A 23,234-nucleotide genomic window follows, 5' to 3' on the forward strand; every position below is an offset into this window, starting at 1 on the left:
AGACAGATGGAAATGTTACTGTTAACTCTCTGCCCTTAAACAGGACCCAGCAATCTTTAATTAGCTTGTTAATAGACAAGATCCTTTTAGCGTATTTTTTCCAATTAAAAAAATGACCAACTTTGTTCACAGACTTTCTAAGAATGAACTTAAATTATGAACACAAATTGAAGAGTGGCTTTTAAGTGGATTTTTTTTTTAATTAACAAAGAGAACAGACTCTGTCAATCATTTGTCATTTTCACATGTATTTTCCTGCTTTTATGTTTCTCGTGCATCCTTTAGAAAGACACACAGCATCGTTCTAAGCACGGCTCTGTGGTTGACCATAGTCGGGTAGGTTAAAAAGAAAATGTGAACACCGTATCTCATAGATGCATTAAGTTTTTGGTTTTGTTTTTGTTTTACTTTTATGGCCTTTTTTGTTCATTATTTTATTGTCTGGGAGAACTACTTGCCTCAGCCCATAAAAGTCATCAAGTCAAAACAGAAAGGTGCCTGTTAAATGAAATAATACCCATCTTTTGTTCTATACCCTGAAATATCACTTATTTTAAAGTCCATATCTGCAGTTGTTTCCTCACAGTATTTTCTACTATGGACAAGAATAGAATGGATGCAAACCATCTGCTTAGTCTGTGTGGCAGCCATGTGCCTACAGCAGGAGAAAAACTGCACTGTTGGCACCGTTTCCATGAAGTCCAACTTCTGTTCGCTTGAAGATTTTAATACAGCTTTTGTACAAAGCACCTCACAAGATCAAGCACAAGTAGTTAATTTATTTAAATCATTGTGTAGCGGGGACACAGATCACCTTTTGGAGAGGAACCCTACTCATTAATGATTTGACATAGATAATTGACCAAGCAATTCTACTTGTTTCTGTCTCCCTGTTTCTTTCATACATAGTGAAGTGTGGATGTTCCCAGCTCCATGTGAAAAGTATATCATTGCGTGATCTGAGGCAACTTCATTTTGTTATGAAACATGTAGGAAATTTTTCTCAGCATGTCTTTTAAACTTGTTTTATTTATTGTAGTATTGTGTTCATTTTGAGGTTTTATTGTCAGAAAGGGAGGGCATTTAAATTGTTTGCAAAGTATACAGGTTTACAGCTGAAATAAAAATAAATGTGAACAATTTTAAAACTTCAATTTAAAATCATTGGTGACATCAATTTATACTGCATTTTTTTGAAAAAAAAAAGTTTTGACTGATATTTAAATTCCAAAGGAAAAACTAAAACAATATTTTAGAAGTTACTGATTCTGCATATTTGAAATTTAGTCGGAGAGGCAGTAACAAAATCTCAGAGCTCAGCAGTTCTTTGCTGGTGGGACTGCAGAGTGGCCTTTTCTCCTCACCTTGCAGAAGTCCTTTGGCCCATCACAGGATTGCATCTCTGGTTCTCTGGGAACAGTACAGTGTAAAAAGGTAGAGATCAAAATGTTAAGAGAAGCACATCCAAATTGGCTGGTAGATAAAGACTTTATATTCCAGCAAACTTCTTTAATTTTTTTACTGTTGACTTAGTGGAGATTGAAATAGCTACTTGTCTGGAATTGTTACAATAATCTATTTTTACAACATTTTAATTTCTTCTTTCTTATGCTGAGCACAATTTGGGAGCCTTGGGCCTTACAGAACTTCTTTTTCTTCCTTCATGTTGCTCTATCGCTAATGGACTTTTTTATGCTTATACTGCCAGCGTATGCTGTTAGTTACAAAATGTTAAAAATCAGAACGGTGAAACTGAATTAATATCATCTAGATGTGGCTTATTGCTATTTGCAGTATATGTTAGAGATGTTTGCGAATTACAACAGGTTTTGCAAATTGTATTTGGTATAGACCGAACTGGATCCTGTGCTCAGTAACTATAGCAGTGCAAATTGAACTGAAGCCTGATGCTTTATATTGCTGAACTGTTTCACTGTACTTGAAACTGTAAAATGTCAGAGGGGTCTTCTGTACCACTTAGTACCTGCTCTGAACAGTGCTTTGGGGGCTTGTGAAGTTGCACGTCTCTGTAGCATTGGGATCCTGATGTGCTTTAGAAAATGCTGTTGTGAGCTGTGGCTGATTGTAAATAATCTTCCAGTTTGTAACTTCTTCAGGAAACCTGGAAACATGCTGTAGAGAAAGCTAAGCACATGCCTGATCCTTGGGCAGAGTTCCATCTTGAGGACGTTGAGACAGAACAAGCCACTCGTTACAGGTCTGTGGGTCTTTCTCCTTTTAATGCTGATGTTAAACTGAATGTGCTGGTTTATGCAAGGGCTGTGTTTGTGTCATGCAGAGTATATGTAATTGCATGGCCGAAGAACTTTCAATAATGCCCAGAGTGAGTATGTCTTAACCGAATCTCCCAGGAATATGTGAATACTGCATATCATCAAAAAATGAACCTTTCAGGAAACCAGTGTCACGTTCTTTCTCTCTCACCCACCCACCCAAGTAGGATCTATGAGTTTCCCCATACAGACAGGAAGCAAGGCTGAAAAGTATTTTCCAGTTGATTTATTAATGCTGTGAACTTAATCTAATAAGGAAATGAATCCCAGTAGAGGCAGCATACTTAATTTAAATAGTTTTGAAAAAGAAGCAACGTAACACTCTGTGCCTTTCCCAGAATAGTAGTTTCACTGTTGCCTGTCCATGTAGAATTGCTGCATGTGGCTGGACTTTAAATACTTATAAATCCCAGAATAGATCAGCATGGTGTACATGCTGAAACTGAGTTTGGCCCTTAAACTATTCACAGTGCTTTAGCACAGGCTTTGCCAAAACATTTACCCTGCTGACACAGGTTTCTGGGTGGAAGGGATAGGAGTTAGAGGCCAGTTAATTACCACTTAGCATCAGTGTTTGGGGAGGCCTCCCTTCCCATCACATGACACTGTCACACAGCACAGTACTTCCCCATCTGTGTCTGGTCAGCCACTCAGTCCTGAAATAGTTTGCATATTTTAAAATACAAATAAGTTATAATATTGGTTTAGGGCTACTCAAATACCATGTTAAAAAAGATAGCTCTGGTATTCCTATTTCCACCTCTTTTGTCTGCTGCAAACTGGGGTGATACATAATATATCAGGGGATATATGGGGTGTCTGCATGCATGAAATACTCAGTGCAGGTTGGGGGAGTCAGGGTGGAAACAATCATGTGTTGGTGACTCAACGCTGTGTTCTCAATTTGGCATTTACTGTGTTGGGAGTTAAGGGGATGGGGAGAAACCACAGTCATACTCTGTATTATCAGAAGGTTGTGCAGAGACTTGCTCATGGTGCAGTGTTGGGCAGTTCTTAGCCCTGCTGCTTTTTACAGCCACATCTGGTGCTGCGTTCTGCTCACAGAACGTGCAGCAGATCCCCAGCCAGAACCAGGTTTATGCAAGCTCAGGGTTAGAGAAGGCATCCGGTGTGTAGGGCTTGATAAGGCTCTTTCTGGCCACAGTGCAGTGGCAAAGCAGGTAAAGCCTAATTTGTAATGTTGCAAAAGTTTAGCTTCTGTAGCGGAATCTGTTCATTGTTAATAGGATTCAGTGTCTCTTCAAAGAGTTATACATACTTCTTCTTTCCCACCCAAAGTAAGGAGGGCCGGGATGTGGTGGGAAGACGAGAAGTTTTTGTGTTGGAGTGGCAGCAGCACTGTTTAGCACTCAGCTAGAGATAAGGAAGGATGGGTGCTGGGGATGGGAGATTTGGGGTCCCTCTGCATTTTTCTAAGAGGCAGATCTCCTGATTTTGCAGGTACAATGCAGTTACTGGGGACTGGGTTGAAGATGAAGTTCTCATCAAGATGGCTTCACAAGTAAGATCTCATTGTTATTCATGTTCGTTAGCAGCCAAATTTTTCATTTCCTTCCCGTTACTGAATAGCAGCAGCAAGATGTTTTCCTTGTATAGAAGTTCTGAAGTCTCAATGTAATTCTTTTCTTGTTCCTCTCTTTTTCCTCAGCTCACCAATTATGTTTTAGTGTCCCAACAGCCTTTTCTCCCCAGAGGAGAGTAGAACGTAGAGTCGGTCCTTCCCTATCAGCAACATGAGGCAACTTTCCCAATGATCTCCCTCCCATTTTGACCCTACAATTTCCTGCTGGCCTCACATCCCTGCCTGGCAGTAGTCCTACTATTTTGTGTGCTTCCAAATAATTTCTGCTCTTAGGATAAAACCAGACTGAATTTTTGGTATGTGAGGGTAGAAGCTACTGTCACTTCCAGTTAAATCGTGGGGTTGGTGGTGTGTAGGAGTCGCCTTGCTCTGCGCTACTGACATAGTATCTGGTGTCTGGGGAGGTGATGCTCTGTTTGGCACATCATTTATGAAAGCCTAAATGCAGAGAGCATGAGATCTGTGAAGCCAGCTTCTTTAAGCAGTCATAACAGAGCTGACTCCAAACTGGAGAGAGAATTTAAATAGCATCTTTAAAAGACGTATCGTGTCTGCTCCATGGGATACTGAAGAGGGGCTTATTCTCAGTGTCTTTTCCCCAGATTCCTACTTACACTGCTAGTGGGTTTTCACTTTTCTTTGAGGAGACAGGTACTGTATAGAGCCTATTTGAGAACTGGTTTCTTCAGGATATAAAGGGAGAAGACATGGTTGTGTCTCTTACTTTGTGAAAAAGGTAATGCTAGGCTTTTCTTTTTCTTTTCCCTAGGCTTTTGGCCGTGGAGCAATGCGGGAGTGTTTCAGAACGTAAGTATCTGCTGGCTTTATCTTTGTTGGCCTCCATGCAGTATTTTCTTCTGTCATTACTGGAATTTCACTCAGGTGTGGTGGAAATTATATAAAGCTGGGTTCCCCATTAGCTCCCTCCTGTGCCTTTCTAAAAGGCATAGCTGAGGGCCTTATTCCTGTCTGTGTGACAAAGCACAGGGAGTGGGGTTCAGGAAGCAGAACATTCTCTTAAGGGAAGCACAAACAAGCATGATGCAGGTATCGAGTGAGCTTGCTTTGGAAAGTCAAGCCATTGCATGTACTGGAATTCCAGTGGAATGGATAATGTGCAATCATGTCCAGTTGCAGCAAGTGTAATCAGTCTATCAATTAGTAATTAATTAATTTATGCTATTTCTACCATCTCTTGGAGGCAAAATACTAGTGTAAAAGTACAGAAGCAGGTGCTCTGTGTCTGTGTTCCTAGTGTGCTAAAATATCTTTAAATTTGATACGAGGTCGTAGGTGTGTGCAGCCTGAAGTCCAACTTGAAGTCTGTAGTGAGGCAGTGAAAAAGGGAAAGAATAGTTGGATGGTGCAATCTCAACTCAGCCTCCCTCAGTAAAGAAGGTTATCCTCCCAGAGTTTACTTCAGATCACATGTACCAGAATAATCCTGTTCTGAGATAGGCAGAGCTTGAATACTAACAGTTACTCTTTCCAGAAGGGTAACATGTGCGGCAACACAGAGGAGGAACTTTACTTTTCTCAGAGAGTGTTAGCAAATGTGGTTGCAGGCATAAGAATTTAGCTATAAATCAGTTTGTGCTAGAAGGTTACCCCACTATTTCCACGCTCTAGAAGTGAGTATTTCCTGGAAAATGTAGATGTACATGTTTAAGGCTGCTCCCCCATCTTTCCAGCTGCACAATCCAGAGAAATTGCATTTAATGTCTGGTTTCACTTCTGGAAAGAGAGTAACTCCTGAATGAGACAACATGATGTTTTGAACTTGAGGAAAAATGGGGAAAAGTAACCCCTCAGTCCTCCAGTTTGGCACTGTTTCAGTATCCATTTGTGCTGGTAGCTCTGTTCTTACAAAGCCAGATAAAAACAGCAGTGAATGAAGACTAGAAAGTAACAAATCTGCTGACATTGCTTTTAGCTCTTGTTTCTGAATTACCAGATTCCCCTTGAAAGAATGTCTTGAGTAGTGCCACAAACAGAAATTTATCTCTGTATCTTTGCCTTAACCTCTTGTACAAAGAAAACATAACTTGTATATCAGCTTCCTAAACCTGGATTTCTCATAACTTTCAGTGATACACTGGTATTTCACACTTGGAGCTCTCTCTCTTCTAGATTTTTGCAACTCTGCAAGTCTTTAGTCATTACAGCAACAGCATTAGCTGCTCTTGGCTCAATAAACTTCAGAGTGTGTTGGCTTTGGAAGGGCTCATGTGCTGGCTTGTTTTATGTAGAGAAATTTGTTTCTTCAGAGGACTGGAAAGGTTTCAAATCCTGGCTGAAATTGTTATCTCACTTGCTTGTTCCTTCTTTCCAAGGCCTGTAGTGACTCTCTGTCTGTCCCTGCAGGAGGACAGACAATCTGGAGTTGCTTTGCCTTTAGAGTGTCCCTGTATTTCTACCTCTGCACCAAGGTCTTGGAGGAGGGAAGGAGGGGCAGGATTGAGACTTTGATTCTACTACTTGATTCTCAAAATGTGCGGTTTCCTATGGCACCAAAAAAGGCTTAGAGAACCATTGTTTGTTACTGAGCAGAATATGAGAACTGCTCAGTAGCCAGCTATGCCTTGCTCTAGATACTGCTCTTCATATTCGTCCACCCCCTTTAGACTGACTTAGCATTGCTGGGGTCTCCAGCAATACCACTGCTGCCACAATAGAAAGTTTTTATACTTTTTTGCCATCTTCTCTGTTGAATTAAGTTATTGGGGAGTGAGATGGGAGAAGTGCTTTCCACCTTGTGTCCCATATAAATGGATGAGGTTGCTCTAGGAAAGACAACTCTGTTGTGAAATTCTTGACAACAGTGGGAGTTTTTTTTCCCCCATTTGACTTGAACATTGGCTTCTTCTGCAACCACTCGGTACCTGCCTAATCCATTTGTTGACAGCAAGCGGATTCTCTGTTGTCAAAGTCCTAAAGTCCTTTTTCTTTTTTTTTTCTTTGTTTTTCCCCCCACTCTTGAGAGATCTGTGAAAGATTTGCACATCAACAAAAGTTAAAAGCTGCAACATAAGAACTCTCATGTGCAGTTTTCCTTCCAGGATCATGGGGCATACGAAGTAGTCAGTGATGTGTGTTGAGAAGGCAACAATTTGCTCTTACAGGAGAGGATTTTCTCTTAGTTCATGTTTGAAAGGCCACTCCCTGGTAATTTCTGCAGAAAATACACATTGACATTAGAACAGGGCACCAACCTTTCATACCCTGGGTTTAAGGGGAGTTGAACGGGAAAGGAAATGAGAATGGGAGGAAGTTCAGAGTAGAAGTAGCTGCAGTCAAACAAAACAGGCACTTTGGCACATCCCAGCCATTCATATGGGATATTGCTTTTACTCTTGCCCCCTGCTTATGCTTCAGTTTTCAGCTAGAATATCTGGTCTTTGCAGGCAAAGAATGAGGAAGACTGAATTAAAATTTTTTTTCCCTTCATCAGTGATTGATTTGTCTTTCAGAAAAAAGCTGTCCAACTTCTTACATACACAGAACTGGAAAGGTGCCTATAACTATGTTGCCAAGCAATACATAGAGAGTGTGGGCAGAGATGTGTATTTTGAGGATGTCCGACTTCAAATGGAAGCAAAACTCTGGGGAGAAGAGTACAACCGGCACAAGCCACCAAAACAGGTACAATCAAAGATCTTCCTAGGCAAAAATGTGGTCTTGATCTCCTATTAGATTGGTTTTCAAATACCTTCCATTAAATTTAATTGTTGAGATAGATTCTCCTGACCCACTGTGTTTTTCATTAAATGGTAGCTGATTTTTAATTAGTAAATGCAGAAATTGCTTTGTATTTCCAGAATTAGAGACTCTGTGTTTGTGAATGTCTGACTGTTCTCAGCTGTTTACTGAAGAGCAAAATAAAATGGTGGTTTTATTGCTCTTTTTTATATTTGCTCAGCTGCTTTTGAGAAAACCAAAGATATCACAGAATTTATTGCCAGCAGCAGTCTCAGCAAGCACTTAACTACTAGTACTTCAGGAAGGTAGATGCTTAAGTCTTGTAAACCTATCTAAACACCTAACTAGCACTGATTTTTAAGAGAAGTTGGGAAACTTAAATATCTTTTCAAAGCTATTCAAATACAGATTTCTGAGGAGTGAAGAATTTTCAAATAAATGAAGATGTTCATGTGTCTTTGTTTCCTTTAGGTTTCTCAGTGACAGTATTAGCAGATTAAGTGCAGAGCTTTAAGATACTACACTCCCAGGTGGATGGAATATCATACTGGGCTCAGGGTATCAAGAGGAGTTCCCATCCTCTGTGCTAGAGATGTGCATAAACTCATAGGATTCAGGAAGAGGTAGTTCTGCTGCTTTCCTGGCTGTATGTCAGGTTCTGGGGTCCATGCTAAATATTTTATACAGCCAACATAGCTTTGCACTTTTTCATGCTGGTAAGGTGGATAGCTACTGGTCAAAGCTGTCCATTGCATCCTAGAAAAAGCACCTCCAGCAGCAATCAGCTTGTTAAAAGACAAGAAACTAAAGTGTAGGGATGAAGGACTGCAGCTGTCATTCACTGACAGCCGGTGGCTCATCTTTGTTGAGTGTACCCTTGGTATGTATTGATGAAGCTGTCAAGTCTCTTTAATCCGCAGCTGATACTGAATGCCTGAGAGGCATCTAGAAATCTAAAAGTTTTAAATGCCATGTGGGAGGAAAGATGTAAGCAAAGTGAGAGTTGTGATGGTTTCTCCTTCGGAACTGTGTCTGGGACAGAGGGAGGAGGTGAAGCAGGATACAAAAATATCTGAATGGTTGAAGTTTTCAGTCCTCTAAAGAGGCTTTTTCAAGTTGTGCAGTTGTTATTCTGTTTTGCTCTCTTTGCAGTGTACTCTTAAAGTATCAACAAAAATAAAATAGAAAGCCAATACTTACTAAGAACTTTTCAGAGGGATTTGTTGCAGAAGGGAGCTGTTTTGGAGTGACTGCTTTTAATTTATGGAATTCCCCCAATAACCCCAGAAGCACGTGTTTCTTCCCCCACCCCCTTGTTAAACAGAACAATCTTTGCAATCCTTCAGGTTCCTTCATTGGGAAAGTATTCACAGCTGGAGGATTCACACACACTTTGATCTGAAGTCAGTGTTCTGTTAGTCATTGTTTATCTTCTTTCCCCTCCCAGGTGGATATAGTACAGACCTGTATTATCGAAATGAAGAACAGACCTGGAAAGCCTCTCTTTCATCTGGAACATTACATTGAGGGCAAATACATCAAATACAACTCAAATTCTGGATTTGTGCGAGATGACAACATTCGTCTTACTCCACAAGTGAGGCTTTGTGTAATGCTTTCCATAGAGGCTGCTGCAGGGAATTTCTTGGCTCTATCCAGAGGTCTTGCATTACGGCCAAGAAAGGAAACCACAGGCTTTCCAGTACAATGCCACGTTAATTTCTCTTTCCGCAGTATGTCTGTCCGTTATTTGGGGCCTGCTCTTTCAAGTGCTGAGTGCTTCTTCATTGCATTTCAGTGTCTTGTTGATTTTAGATGAGTTGGAACTTGGTTAATACTCTTTGGAAACCTTAAGCCATTTGACTCTAATTGCAGGCATCGATGTGCTTCAAACTCTGTTCAAATCTAGGTGGGGAGAGAAACCTCTCTTGTACTATGTACTTGGTAGTCTTCTGGTGCCTCATCCAATATACAAGAAGAGGTGGCAGACAACCAACTCATGTAACTAAGCATCTAGTCTATTTGCATATAAGAATCAGTTTTTTCATCTACAGCCTCTGAATAGGTGAATCTGAGATTATGTATAGGAAAAACAAGTACAGATTTCGAGTGATTGATCTCAGAAAAGAACTTTAAAATAGTGGGGGAAAAGGCAAAGTGGTCAGCAGACCAAAGGAGTGTTTCACAAGGGCTTGAGGGTTTTGTTCTTTTCATTTTTCCCCCCTATTTTTAAGGTATTTGTCATGATGCTTAATGTAAGTAAGACAGTTTATGTTCTGGGCTGTCTTTTGTACACTGAATCAGTGCTGTGCTTTCACAGGTTGGGAACAAAATGTTCTATGAGATTTGCTGCAGTTAAAATGTTTGTCTAACACCACCAGTCCTCTCCCCCAGGCCTGGCAACACTTTTTTGGAGGCCTTCCCAGAAGATTCCTAGTGTCTCAGCTTTACGCCGAAGAGAAGGGCTTTATTTTTATACCTGATTTTTGAAATGCTGCAGTTGAAGAGTACAAATGTACATTTCATTATGAGATACATGAATGTAGAGCCAGGTCAGCTGTTCAGAGGGCCCTCCCAGAGGACACAGTAGGGGAAGGAGAATTTGTGGGGATGCTTACACTTTTGGGTTGTTTTTTTTTTTTTTGGTTGGTTGGTTTTTTCCAAAATGTGGCAGAGCTTTGCCTATTGGCAGAAGGAAGCAATGTCCCAGGGCTCCAGAGCTTGAAGATCCACAGGCACAGCCATGATGTTTATGCAGAAGTGATTCTGCACTAGACTTCAGAGCCAGCTCTTGTTCCCTCTGCCAGGCAGCTCCCTACTTGGTAAGGCAAAGACTGTAGTGGAAAACAGAATCTCCAGTACAGGAAGAAGGAATAAAGCAATCTCATCTCCCTTGCATGTTCTCGCAGCTGCTTTTCACCCTACCTCTTTTAGCTGACCTCGGAGTGAGAGGACATTGAAGAAACAATCTACTACATACATCCTTTTAGTCTCTTATTGTTTTCATCATTATGTTTGTATTTCACCAATAGGATTATCAGACTTCTTTGCCCATTTGAAAGAGGTGAATATGTGTTGCTCTTTTCAGTAGATCATGGGAGAGTTTTCTCAGACATACTCTGTGGTTCTTCCCAGGCCTTTAGTCACTTCACTTTTGAGCGCTCAGGACACCAACTCATTATTGTTGATATCCAGGGAGTCGGAGATCTTTACACGGACCCTCAGATCCATACAGAGAATGGTACAGATTTTGGAGATGGCAACCTAGGTAAAATCAATGATCCTATTTCACATGCTAATGGCTGCTTGTTTTCTTTTCCCATCTGTCTGCTGAGTAGCTGCTACGTGACTGAATGCACAGGGACATTTCTGAGGGTCTTATGAACAGCTGGGGAAGTTCTATTGTAAGGAGCCCCTGAACAGAACAACTGTCAAGTAAAGACAGATTTTAAATTGAGAGCTGACCTTGGCTCATGTCTCCTGGCCTACTCTTAAACCAAACAAGTAATGAAATTCAGTAGCTTCCTGCAACATGAGAGCAATAATCATGGCCTTTAATTTTCTTGCCACGTTACAGCTGAATGAGGAGATAAGCCTTGCATATTTTTAAAGCTCCAAGTGTCCATACATAAAATTGTTCATAGGACACAGTGAGCTTTGTAAGCAGGATCAAATTTAGGCATGTTTCTTGATGATGCAGCCGAGTTCATTTATTATAATATCCTGTGAATGTGTAGCTTTTGAAGATTTTGCAGGCTTCCTTTCATTCTCTCTTGCAGAGAGAGTGAAAAGCCCTGACAGGTGTTAAAATAAAATGGAAGTGGGTTGAGCTGTGTGCGCTACAAAGCACTTTCTCTTGACTTTTTAAGAAATGCTTTGGGACTTAAAGCTTTTGATAATAAATCATCATACAAATTTGAGTAAACCCTTTTTTTTTATGCTGTAGGTGTTCGAGGTATGGCCTTGTTCTTTCATTCTCATTTGTGCAACAAGATTTGCAAAAGTATGGGACTTGCGCCATTTGATCTTTCACCCAAAGAGAAAGATGCCTTGGATTGTAACAAAAAATTGCTCGTAAGTGCTTGATGAAAAAGTGTAGCTAAGCAGTATAGCTGCTTTATTGACTTTAAAACCCCTGTAAATAAAACTCAAATATGCTATTTACATAGCAAATTAAACAGCCTCAGTCACTAATGTTGAAGTTTAAAATACAGCAGTTTAAAGCTGGCTTACCCATACTTGTCTCTGAACTAATCCTGTAGCTTTAATAAATAGGGAACCTTGTAACACATGTATATTTAGGACCAAGTATATCCTTGAATGCAGAAAAAACTGGTAAGCTTTGTATATCGCGAATGTAATTTGGGGAGGAAAAAAGAATGTAACTGTTCATTAGCAGTTTCCAGTGGGACTGGGACTTGGTGCAACACTTAGAATGAAATTCAGTCCTAAACAGAACTCTGTAACAATTGCAAAACTTGATATTTTGTTGGGGTGTAGAACTTTTCAAAGCAAATTGTCACGTATACACGTGCATATTTATACCCCTTCTTTCATAGAGGACCACTAATAATCATTCGTGTTGGCTTATGTAGCATGCTTAGAGTACAGAGAAGCATTATTCATGGGACTTTCTTGTTATTTTGCCAAGGAATCTGCTCAGACAATTCTCCGTGGCACAGAGGAAAAATGTGGCAGCAGCCGGGTGAGAACAGTCTCTGGTAGTCGGCCTCCTCTACTCTGCCGTCTGTCTGAAAACTCTGGAGATGAAAGCATGAGTGATGTAGCGTTTGACTCTCTGCCCTGCTCTCCTTCCTCAGCAACCCCTCATAGCCATAAGATGGACATGCTTCGTGAGTGAGCCTCATATGTAACTTCCTTGAGGGTTCCTGAATATTTGGCAGTGACTTGTTTTATTTTATTGGTTTTAAACACAACAGCATGTTGTATTTAGCCCAGAATACTTGTCTCTAGCATTCCTTTTTGAGCAGAAATAAAACTAAGAGTATTCCTATGTAGATATCTAACACACAAATGCTTCTGTGAAAAAACTGCGGTGAAATTACAGTATCTAGAGCTTTGTCCACAAGCATGTTATCCTTACAGTAAGAAGCAAATATTTTTCTTCCTAGATTGGCCTGTGTTCAATGAAGTAGATAACTTGGTTCACAAAGACTATGATCAGCTTGATAATCAAAGGGTGAGTGTCTTTCCAGCAATAAATGAGATTGCATTTCCTTAATGAGTGTTTCTTTAAAGGACTGCCTGAAGGCTTTGTTCAGTAAAAGTACATAATGGTGCTCTGCCTGCTTTCATTGCTGCAGGTCACATTACCTTCATGTATTTGCTATTTCTAGTAAAGGAAGAACATTTTATTTTAAAATAGTATTCATTATCTTCATTCCCTCCAGAAATTTTTTTGCATGCAATGTATTTTAACAGATAATTAAAGTGTCTGTCTGTTCCCCTACCTGCATGTTGTGTCTTTGGCACTTGTGCCGACTCCTGTGGTATGAAAGGTAAACAGAATTACCATTGATTAGGTCTCTGTGAATACTGGTACTGTGAGATGTAGAGAATCTCACCTGAAGAGACTGCAGTGAGTTAGCAATGGGAGTTTTCCAATACTAAGGCCTTAGTACCCGTGGCTGTCAGTTAACTGTTTTATCTTTTAACTGACTGCCACTGAAGACTGAAAACTGTTAGGTGGACTCTTCGTTTGATAAAGTATGTGAGTCCTTGATTTTTTAATTATTTTTTTTAATGCATCGTAAGAGAGAACACGAACTTGGACAGTACCTCCTGAGTCATTAAGCCCTGTTCTGTCTGTCAGAGGTAGTATAACGTACAGTCATTTTCATCTAGTATATCCATCTACTATATTTCATTGAACCAGCAGAAGGTGTTCTCTGTGGGAAATGTTAAGCTGATGCTGTGCTAATGTTGTGATGTTTTGTTCTTATCTTCTGTAGGATTTTGAAAATGGGGGAGACAGTGGATATCCCAGTGAAAAGAGAAGTGAGCTAGAAGATCTGGATCATAGAGAGAGAGTAAGAACCTGATTCTGGGTGTAACAGCTTATAGTTGAACTATTTCCATAGAAGAATATTTTTTTTTTTTAATTCCTCTCGATCTAGACTTTGTAAACTAAGGAAACAATTGGAAAGAAATTCCCATGTGTTGCAGTATTACTTATTCATCTTGGGAATGTTAATGACACTTTCACAGGAAAATGACTCTTTGTAATGAGGAGCTTAATTTCAAACATTACATTTGATTGCATCTTGTGAGTTTTTTTGAAATATTCAGTATTTTGTAAGTATTCTGTATTACATTTGAAATGCATCTGCATTGTCATATGGAATCCATTCATGTGATCTACTTTAAGACTCTTTTACTCTCTCTAGTTTCTGTGGCTTTATATGGCTTGAGATACCACAGAACTTAATGTTGTTGTCAGTTAATAATGTGCAAGATCACAGTTCCTGTGGGTTAGTTGATTACTCCTTTAAAAATACAAACCTTTTTGACCTGAAGATCTTAATTAGATATTTAATTAGGAGATAGGAAAGAGAATACTGCTTCCAGAGATACCACTCCTTTTGTCACCTTTGAAGCAGCAAGGTATTTGTCATGGAATATCCAGTTAACAAGATTAAAACCTGGGTATGCCATCTTCTTTATCATTTCAGTATGTTTTTTTTGTTATTGCAATATCACTGGGAGAAAAGAATCAAGTGGAAAATAATGTGGTCATTATTATTAATTTTGCTGGACGGGAATACTCTAGAGGCATAACTGGCACAGATCAGTTGCTGCAAATTAAATGATGCAAATCTTTACATTAATGTAGGGCCACTCAACCAACAACCGAAGACATGAATCTGATGAAGACAGTTTGGGAAGCTCTGTAAGGGTAAATAAAGCAGAAATGCTCACAGACTATGAGTTTGCTACTCTGCTTGTCCTTTGTTCCACTCATCTGCCATCTAACTTCACGTCACTGAATCAGATGTCAGTTTTCCTTCCTTTTCAGCTACAGAATATTTATTAATATTAACTTAGAACTCTGCATTGTTTCCTTTTTTGTTTTGTCTTTATTTTTGAAAAATTAAGAAGTACCATTATAAAGCAATTGTCTCTGTTACCAATCCTTGACATAAATTAGTGATTATGCATGCGTATCTCACTTGAAAAAAAATAATTGCAGTTCTGTGGATTTTTTTTGTCTGTCCAACTAGATTATATTTCCTTTCTGCACTTTATTTTTGGAATTGTCCCATACATGGTTGGCTGATTTTTTAAAAAACATGGTGTTTTAAATATGTGACAGTAGCTCTCCTTGCTGTGTATCTAACTGAGCTGGGGAAGACCAGACCTTCTTGCATGTTTTTACAAAATATAGCTACCGTGATAATTCATTTCTGTGGCTATAAACTTAAACAAGTAACTCTACTCTGCAAGGAAAGAAAAAACAGGGTTTTGACAACATGAAGAATTTACTTAGATATGCTTTTCAGAATTTCCTTGTAATGATTATGTACTGCTTTTTCAGGAAATTGAAACAGCTTTAACAGACTGAAGTTCTGTGCCAGTAACCTTCCCTGTTGTGTTTCCGTTGTGCATCTCCAAGGGTTTTCATTCTGATAGGATTGTTATTGGCTACTGTTGAAAAGTTGTTTATTCTCATTTGTGTTGGACATCCTGAGAAACACCAATGCATGAATCTGCCTATCATCTTCTGCATTGTTACTTTTCATTTTTCTAGAGTTGTAGAATTCAAGCAGCATTTAAAAATGTTTTGAACTGAAATTCTGACCAGAAAAGTATGGGTTTAATTTTTCTGTGCATGGATAACCTCACTGCTTGCAGTGTGACTGTGCAGGTGCTTATTTTTACAAGTTCCTGTTTTCTGATTCAGAACTTAAAGATAATGCTTTCCTTTGCTGCTGTCATTTTTGAGATATATTTGATGTTGGGATTAAAAATAGAGGGCTTTGTTCTGTTTCTTTAATGAAGATTAACCATTTATTCAGCTACTAACATGACTTCTGAAAGCAGTCTCTTAAATTACAGTATTTACTAATAAGTAATAATATTCATGGAGGCTTTCATTTCTGGATTATATTTCATATGAATAGTATGGAAAATTAAATTTTGGATAGTAATAATAGTATATTTGCTATTTCAGATAAGTGTGGAGAAATGGAATCTCTGCAACTCTTCCAGAGTCCATATCCACAGACCATCTTGTGTTGCCCAAGAAATTCAGAGGCTCAGTGCACTAGAACTTGAAAAGAAAATTGGGAAGTCAGTCCTTGGGAAGGTAGGATACATCTAGTAATCCTGTTATTTCCAGCTGGAGAGAAGCATCTTGTATTCACTGCTTACACAGAAGCGTTGGCCTGCATGAGTTAGTTATTCAGGTGAAAATAAATAACATATATATAGCTTTCTGTCACCTAATCATACTTTATAAGGGACATCTAGTATCAAGAACCCATTAATTCCATTTGCTTTTGGACTTGCAGCGTCTGGGCTCTTTTGGGAAGGACCTTGCTCTTGTTTTTTTTGCCTTTCCAGAGGCATCACACAAAGAAGATACACTGGGGTAGATACCCTGTGCCTGACCCACATAAGTTGCAAACAGACAAGGTTGGGCTTCTGAAAAATGGTAGCATGAACCAAGTCTTTTTACTCCAGACAGTGCAAATGTGAATTAAGTTTGGGTTTCTGTATGGGTTTAAGCCTGCACTGAAAACACATAGATCTTCCTGAACATCCCAAGGGGGCCTCAGATATTCTCTCGCCTTTCAGTTTGAGAGGAAGCCCATCTTTCCCTTGGGAAGGGGAGGAGAAAAAAAAACACTAACCCTGCAAATCCCATGACATGTTTGGAATGAAATCTTGCCCTCACTGACAATAAAGGCTTCAGTGGTGGGGGGATTTTACCCTGGATAACCTTGATTTTCTGTGCCTCGGGTTGCTTGCTTTCCTGTGAGATCCCTTGCTGTACATAAAAGTGTGTGATTCATGGTCACTGCCGTTTGCCTTGCTGGCTGGCGTGTTAGGCAGTTGCAGGCTGGGTGCTTCTAACTATGACTCTCTCCTAAAAGTCTCCAAGGTCCTAACAGATATGCTGGGACATGCCTCTAAGACGTAGTGCTCTGGTGTGGCAACCTGCTGGGATACTGCTTAGGGCACAGTGATGTGGGAAGGTGCTGTGGCAGCTAGTGTCTTGCTGAATTACGTCTTTAACCTCTGCTAGTGAAGGTTATAAAGCCGTATGTGTCTAAGCTTACAGAACTGAGGAGGCAGTGGCACTGCGTGTAATCATCCTTTTTTGCCTGTTTAGCTATAATTAAGTAATCACCTCAGAGAGCCATTTTTGTGCCTGAGTAAGGTATAGGCACAGGGATTTTGAAGAATCACATCTATACTTAATATTTGTGTCTCTTTCCTGTACAATTGTGTTTTAGGTTCATTTGGCCATGGTTCGCTATCATGAAGCTGGGCGTTTCTGTGAGAAAAACAAGGAATGGGATCAGAAATCAGCCCTGTTTCACCTGGAGCATGCTGCAGACTGTGGGGAGCTGGAAGCCATTGTTGGGTTAGGACTCATGTGCTCTCAGCTGCCACATCACATTCTTTCTGAGGTCACTCTGGAGGTAAACAGAAAGATCAGAGAAAATGCTAAAATGCAGAGTTGTGGTCCATTGTAAAAATAACAAAAGAATAGCAGGAAATTGAGACAAAGCAGTAACCATAGTTAGGTGTTCTGTAGCCTCTTCAGATAAAGTAGATTACTTTGAAATTAAGGACTTGGACAAAGCAGCAAAAAAAAGCTACCTGTTCCTGGTTTTGCCAGTGAATTACTGCGTATCTTTGGGAAGTTTTTGAAGTGATCTTTACCATTAAGCTTCTTAGTTTTTTGTGGTTGGGCCTGTTTCTCAGACATACTAAATGCTTGCAGCTATTACTGACTTGGAGAAACTGCATTTAGTGTTTGAGGAAGGAAGTGATGGTTTTACTTAGAAAAATGCATTTTAGAGGTTTTGTTTGTTTTACTAGGACACAAAGGAGAACAGAAATAAAGGATTTGATTACTTGCTGAGAGCAGCAGAAGCTGGAGACCGGCCTTCCATGATTCTGGTAGCAAGAGCATATGATACAGGTGTAAATCTTGGTTCAGACAGGTACTATGCATGACTGAATAACTTAACTTGGTGGTAGTCCACAGAGAGGTGAGGGGAAGCACTTGCTGCATATCTTCACAAATTATTTTTAACTGCAGAGCACAGGATTGGAAGGAGGCACTGTACTGGTACAATGCTGCACTGAACATGACTGACTATGATGAGGGAGGTGAATATGATGGCACTCAAGATGAGCCTCGGTATCTGCTCCTGGCCAGGGAAGCAGGGATGTTAATGACAGGAGGGTTCCATCTGAATAAGGATCCGCAGAGATCAGGTAAAGCCTCATTGTGTTTCTGCGATCAGTAATCCTGCTTTTCCTCCTCTTTTCCTCCAACATGTACCCCAAAAATACATTTCCTGCTTCAGCTGTTGTAAAACATTCAGAGGGTCAGTACCCTGAGATATGTGGATGAAGCTGCAATGATGATGGATCGTAAAAGGCTGAAAACAGTGAAATAAGAGATCTTGCTGATGATGGGGTAGTGGGCGGTGCCAGGTTCAATCCTGTGACACAGAGGCAGCAAGCAACCTTCACTCCCTGTGAGGCCACTGAACTGCCTTGTGGCTGTGCCAGGTGGCTGCTTGTATTTGAGTTACACCCATGACTCCCAGGCCCTTACACAATGTTGTCTTAGTTGTTGAGTAATCTGCATGTCAAGCGTTTACATTTTACAGTTGTCTTGGGGGCTCCTAGAGACCAGTCATATTTCCAATCCTTGTAAATATATTAAAGAGCCTTCAGCAGCCAGTCATACAACTTTCAACTTGAAGAGCAAAAGCCAGATTTTCAGCTGATGTAACTCTGCTAACACTATTAAAATACACCCATACATCCAGCCTTGTAGTTTGAATTCAATTTCTCTTTTTGTCCTTTAATCGCTTCAGGATAAAGAGATGTTGTTTTCACCCTGTCAACATAATTTATACTATTTTCTCCTCTAGGTGAGCTCTACACAGAAGCAGCGGAAGCAGCAATGGAAGCCATGAAAGGCAGACTGGCAAATCAGTACTACCAAAAAGCAGAAGAGGCTTGGGCGATGATGGAAGAATGACACCTCATTTAAACAGTTCTTGTATATAAACTTTTTTTTATAGACTTGCTGCATTTGCAGCTAAAAGATATATTTTTATGTGGTATTACCAATTTTTTTGTATTTTGGTTTTCTAATCTTTTTGAGGGGGGGAAATCCAAACCTAAGAGATTTGTAGGGTGCCATAGCTTACTTCTGCTTGGGTTTTAAAGCTATAATACACACTCACTTGACCTTTTGTATTTTTTTTAAATGTTAGAACTGAAGGGCCTAGTTTTTTGACAGAAAATGAAGCTGATGCCTGTTTAGGTTTCACATGTCCTGTTTTTTACACATCAAATGATCAATGTGTTTACATTTTTCTTCTCCTTCCCACATACAGAAAAACATTCTCCTGAATTCTCAGCTTTTCTTCATTTTGGTGCTCTTACCAAATTTGCATGTGAATGTAAGTTTTCAATCTAAGCATGCAGCTACTAATTTTAATAAGTAGTCCCATTCTGTTGAGCCAATGCCATTGGGCACTTTTGTTATTCTTCTCAAAGGAATTCCAGATAGAATCCTTACAGTTCTGAGGAGGGTGGGAGGTGGGGAAGATGTTTCAGATTGGCAGTGAGGATATTCAGGGTGCAGTATGTTTTATTCATTACCAACACTACATATTTTACTACCAGAAAATCACTGATATTTCTGCTGAGGTGAAGCATCCAGATACCTCTCATTTTCATTTTGTACCATGTAATAACCTAGTTGTATAAAAGTCTACTAATCTTACATGGTATTTGTTCAGTGTAGCAAGATCTGTAATATATGGGTAATATGAAGTTATTTTTACAGTGACATCTCAGTTCTCAGTGAAGCTAGATCATCTCACTTAAAATGAGAATACAGTTTCCACCATTTCCAGGGGCATGTTTGAAAAGGTTAGAGGATGTTGATTCACCTATTTCTATGTACAGAAAATAATTTATCTGATTTAAATAGATTTTAAAATATTGTTTTATCTGTGAATGGTTTCAAACATCAGTTAAAGAAAATTGCTGAGTAAAAAGAGAATACAACATTATCCCTGAACACTTGATTTGTGTCCTGTTTGTGTAATTCTAAGCAGTAATTGGCAGACAAATACATGGTGGTGGTTGAATTATCGTTGCATAGAGATAAATTTCTTCCAACTCCAGTATTTAATTCCAAAGCTGCTGTGCCATCTGTATGGATGGTACAGAAGCTGTTTCTTGGATGTAGTTAACAGCTGCTGTGCAGGAGATTAAGATGGAAGCTGTTGATTTCTTGGCCTTACAGTCTCCTGAGGGTGTAAATTGATACGAATAAGGGGCAGCCCCTCTAAAGTGCTGAATGACTTATAGTGCTCACCAGCCTTGTTTTAGCCAAGCTTTTAAAAGCATGCTTAAAACTAAGCAAGCTACTAGATGATGCAGTTGATTTCATTGGGACTTTTTGCATGCATAGCCAAGTAACATTAATTTCTTGTAAAATGTAGGAACTGTTCAAGGAACGGAAATCGGTTCTTCCTTTTCTGTGCAAGTGCCCATCACTGGGCTCCAAAGTTGTGCGCTTCACCTACTCTCATTCTGGCAAGTGGATCTTGAATTTTTGTTTAAACAGTATCCAAGCTTGATGTTAATAAGAACTGCCACTGTTTGAAAGAGGTGATACCCTGGTTGTTAAGGAATTGAGGTGGGAAGATCTGAATCCTTTTTAGGAGAGAAGGAAGTGTTATCCTTGGATGTTGTACTTCCAGGTGGGTGCTGTAACCACCAGGCAGTTGTTGCTGTTAGCTGCAACACATGGCCACATCTTGCTATATAATGCAGAGGGTGTGGGAAAATAGTGCTCATGGCATATTTTAATTTTGTTTCTTGTTTTGAGAATAAAGGAGAAGCTCTTCTCCCATTAATGTCTAATGTCTAATTTCTAGATCACAGTTGGGCTTAGGTAGATATTAAGTTAGGTACAAAAATAACCATATTTTTTGGACCTAATATTTTTTTGAGAATAATATACTGAAATAGAACTAGAGTTTGTAGGATGGCAAGTCAGCAGGCTGTTTTAAGTGCCTATCCAAAGTTCTACTTTAGGTGCCTAAAGCCTCTTTTGGATGTGGCCTTTTTGCTCTTTCAGTTCATAGCATATCACTTATCAGTGAAAGGTGAATGGCACATTCAGTCTGAAGACAGCTGAATTGTCAGTGTTTTGTGCAGAACTGATACAGTGTAGGCACTGTAACAAATTCAGACAAAAGGATTTGTTTTCCTTGTAAGGTGTTGATGCCACGTCTTTGAGATCTTCCTTGAGAAGGAAGCATGTGTAATACCACCACCAACCATGTAGGGAGGAGAGGAGATTGCATGTACCTATCCAAAATGTGTAAGTAAGAGGCACAGAGTATAACTATCAGTGTTTTCTGGTGTAGTTTAATTTACTAAATTCAGTAGTTGCTGAAGTTGGTGACAGTTCTCTGTAGATCTGATATGTAAATGTGCACACAGTTCAGTGAAAAAATTATTATGATTAAAATACTTTGTTTGCAAGTACTGCTTTTTCAGTGATGTAGACTACCTCCTGTCCTAAGGTGGTATCATATTATTTAGCTATACAATAAATAGGACTGTCAATAATTTTAAAATGGAAGTTGTTTACAGAAACATGTACAGCTTATTTTATAACATTCTGTTGAAGAGAAAAACTATGTCCTTGACAGACTTTTGGAATTATATTGCTATATGCTGTATTTTAAATCTATTCACAGTTAATAAATACAAATCTGTAATTTTTTAAAACATGAAAATAAATCTGAGGCTTAGTCTGCCAGAACTTACCTGGGTTCAGTGTTTCCAGGTGTCAGTGGGAATATTGCTTGGGTAAGGACAGCAAGATGGAAACCTCTGTTAGACATGCGAATACTGATTGCCTGCATCACTCAGTCCTCTCATTCCCTTTGGTTTTATTCTGGCTGGTCAATAAAGTTGTTCTTTTTGTCACTTTTGCAGTAGAGTTTTAGTCATTGCATGTGGAGTGTGTGCTTTGTTTTTCTTCTTTATAATTTGCCAAAGTTCAATCCTACTATTGCAAACTTCCAGAACTCCTCTGTGTTGTTTTTATTATTCCATCTCCGATTTCATTCACTTTCAACAGCCAGAAGTAACTAACTGTAACTAATGATGTGAGGACTGAAGCGCTCATTTGCAGGACTGCTACAGAGGCATCGTTATGTCTTCAGTCTTTGCTTAGTCCTGAGAAAAGAATGGAAATACTTGGCCTCTATCATTCTCCCACCTCTCTTGAGGTCACTGCCGCCTTCAGTATTATTTCTGTTCAAGAATAAACTGATACTAGCCCTTTTAAACTGTTAAAAATGGAGCTCTTACTGTTGTTTTTTTATTGCTTTATTTAGACAGGTATAATTTATTATACCTGAATAGTTTAAATTATAGGAAATTGTTTTTTAGCAAAGGCGCCTTGAAATAGCAGAATCTCATAACACAAAAAGCCCCAGCATGGCCTCTTCGCTCCACTGTAGTGTCACTGAGATGAAAAATGTGAAATGTGGCACTGCAAGTCTTGTCTTTAGCTATAGCTGCTGTCACCCAGAGCTGGAGTGTTTGGCAAGTAACAACTAGGGGTAGCATCCATCAGAAAGCACAGAGACAGCCAGAACTTAAGAGCTTATAAAGTGTAAATAAGAATATTGCCTGTTTCTTAATTACTGGTCTGTGGGACTAATTTGAGTCTCACTCTCTTCCCGACAGGTAAAATTTCACTTCTGAGAGTAGAATGCTGACAGTGATTAGGTGAGCGAAAACAGAACTTCATCTGAATTTTAAAAGAGGGGATTTCATTTGAATGACAGGTTGGATTCAGGACCAGTGCTTCTGATGATGAGTCAGGCTGTTTTCAGGTTTAAGTTCAGGGGTATCTCTCATGTGCCCCCCACTGCTGGGGCCCTGAACACTTCATAGGGACAGCTCACAGGCGTGTAACCATCAGGCCTGGTCTTTAGTCTGGATGTAATTGAAACAAGCGTTGGGTCCTTGCTTTTCTCTGGCTGACTCCTGTGCCAGGAAAGTAATATAAGTGGCCAGGCACTCAGACATTTCAGGGACAGAGGCTGAGTTCACCTGTGACAGGGCAGGAAAGCACTTTCGTGGGAGTATGGTACCTCTCACTGCCTGGGCACAAGGACCTGTGGTATGGACCTTTGCAATGAGAAAACCACCTCTAAGATGGTACTCCGTGCAGCCTCTCACGCACCACACCTACCCCTTGCCACACACCAGACATGTGATGCTGTGGATGGTACCCCGTGTCCACTGCTGCCTGGACAAGTGCTTGGAGACTGCTCAGTCAGACTCATTGCCTAAACTTTTCTGCCTGAGCAGTTTGCAGG

General features: G+C 39.7%; 1 protein-coding gene across 1 annotated transcript; it reads left to right on the forward strand.

Moving 5' to 3' along the window:
* Positions 1-285: 285 nt before the first annotated feature.
* EEF2K (eukaryotic elongation factor-2 kinase) lies at positions 286-18,847 on the forward strand (the record flags this gene model as incomplete). The annotated part of the gene is made up of 17 exons (XM_010190954.1): positions 286-336; positions 2,118-2,218; positions 3,756-3,816; positions 4,667-4,704; positions 7,368-7,539; positions 9,044-9,193; positions 10,732-10,864; positions 11,543-11,670; positions 12,248-12,449; positions 12,729-12,796; positions 13,569-13,646; positions 14,450-14,512; positions 15,788-15,922; positions 17,076-17,264; positions 17,668-17,792; positions 17,891-18,069; positions 18,738-18,847. Coding segments are annotated over 17 exons (1,983 nt in total), but the record flags the coding sequence as incomplete, so codon positions are not given.
* Positions 18,848-23,234: the final 4,387 nt, after the last annotated feature.

This window comes from Mesitornis unicolor, unplaced genomic scaffold (genome assembly GCF_000695765.1).
Source record: "Mesitornis unicolor isolate BGI_N332 unplaced genomic scaffold, ASM69576v1 scaffold21048, whole genome shotgun sequence".
NCBI lineage: Eukaryota > Metazoa > Chordata > Aves > Mesitornithiformes > Mesitornithidae > Mesitornis > Mesitornis unicolor.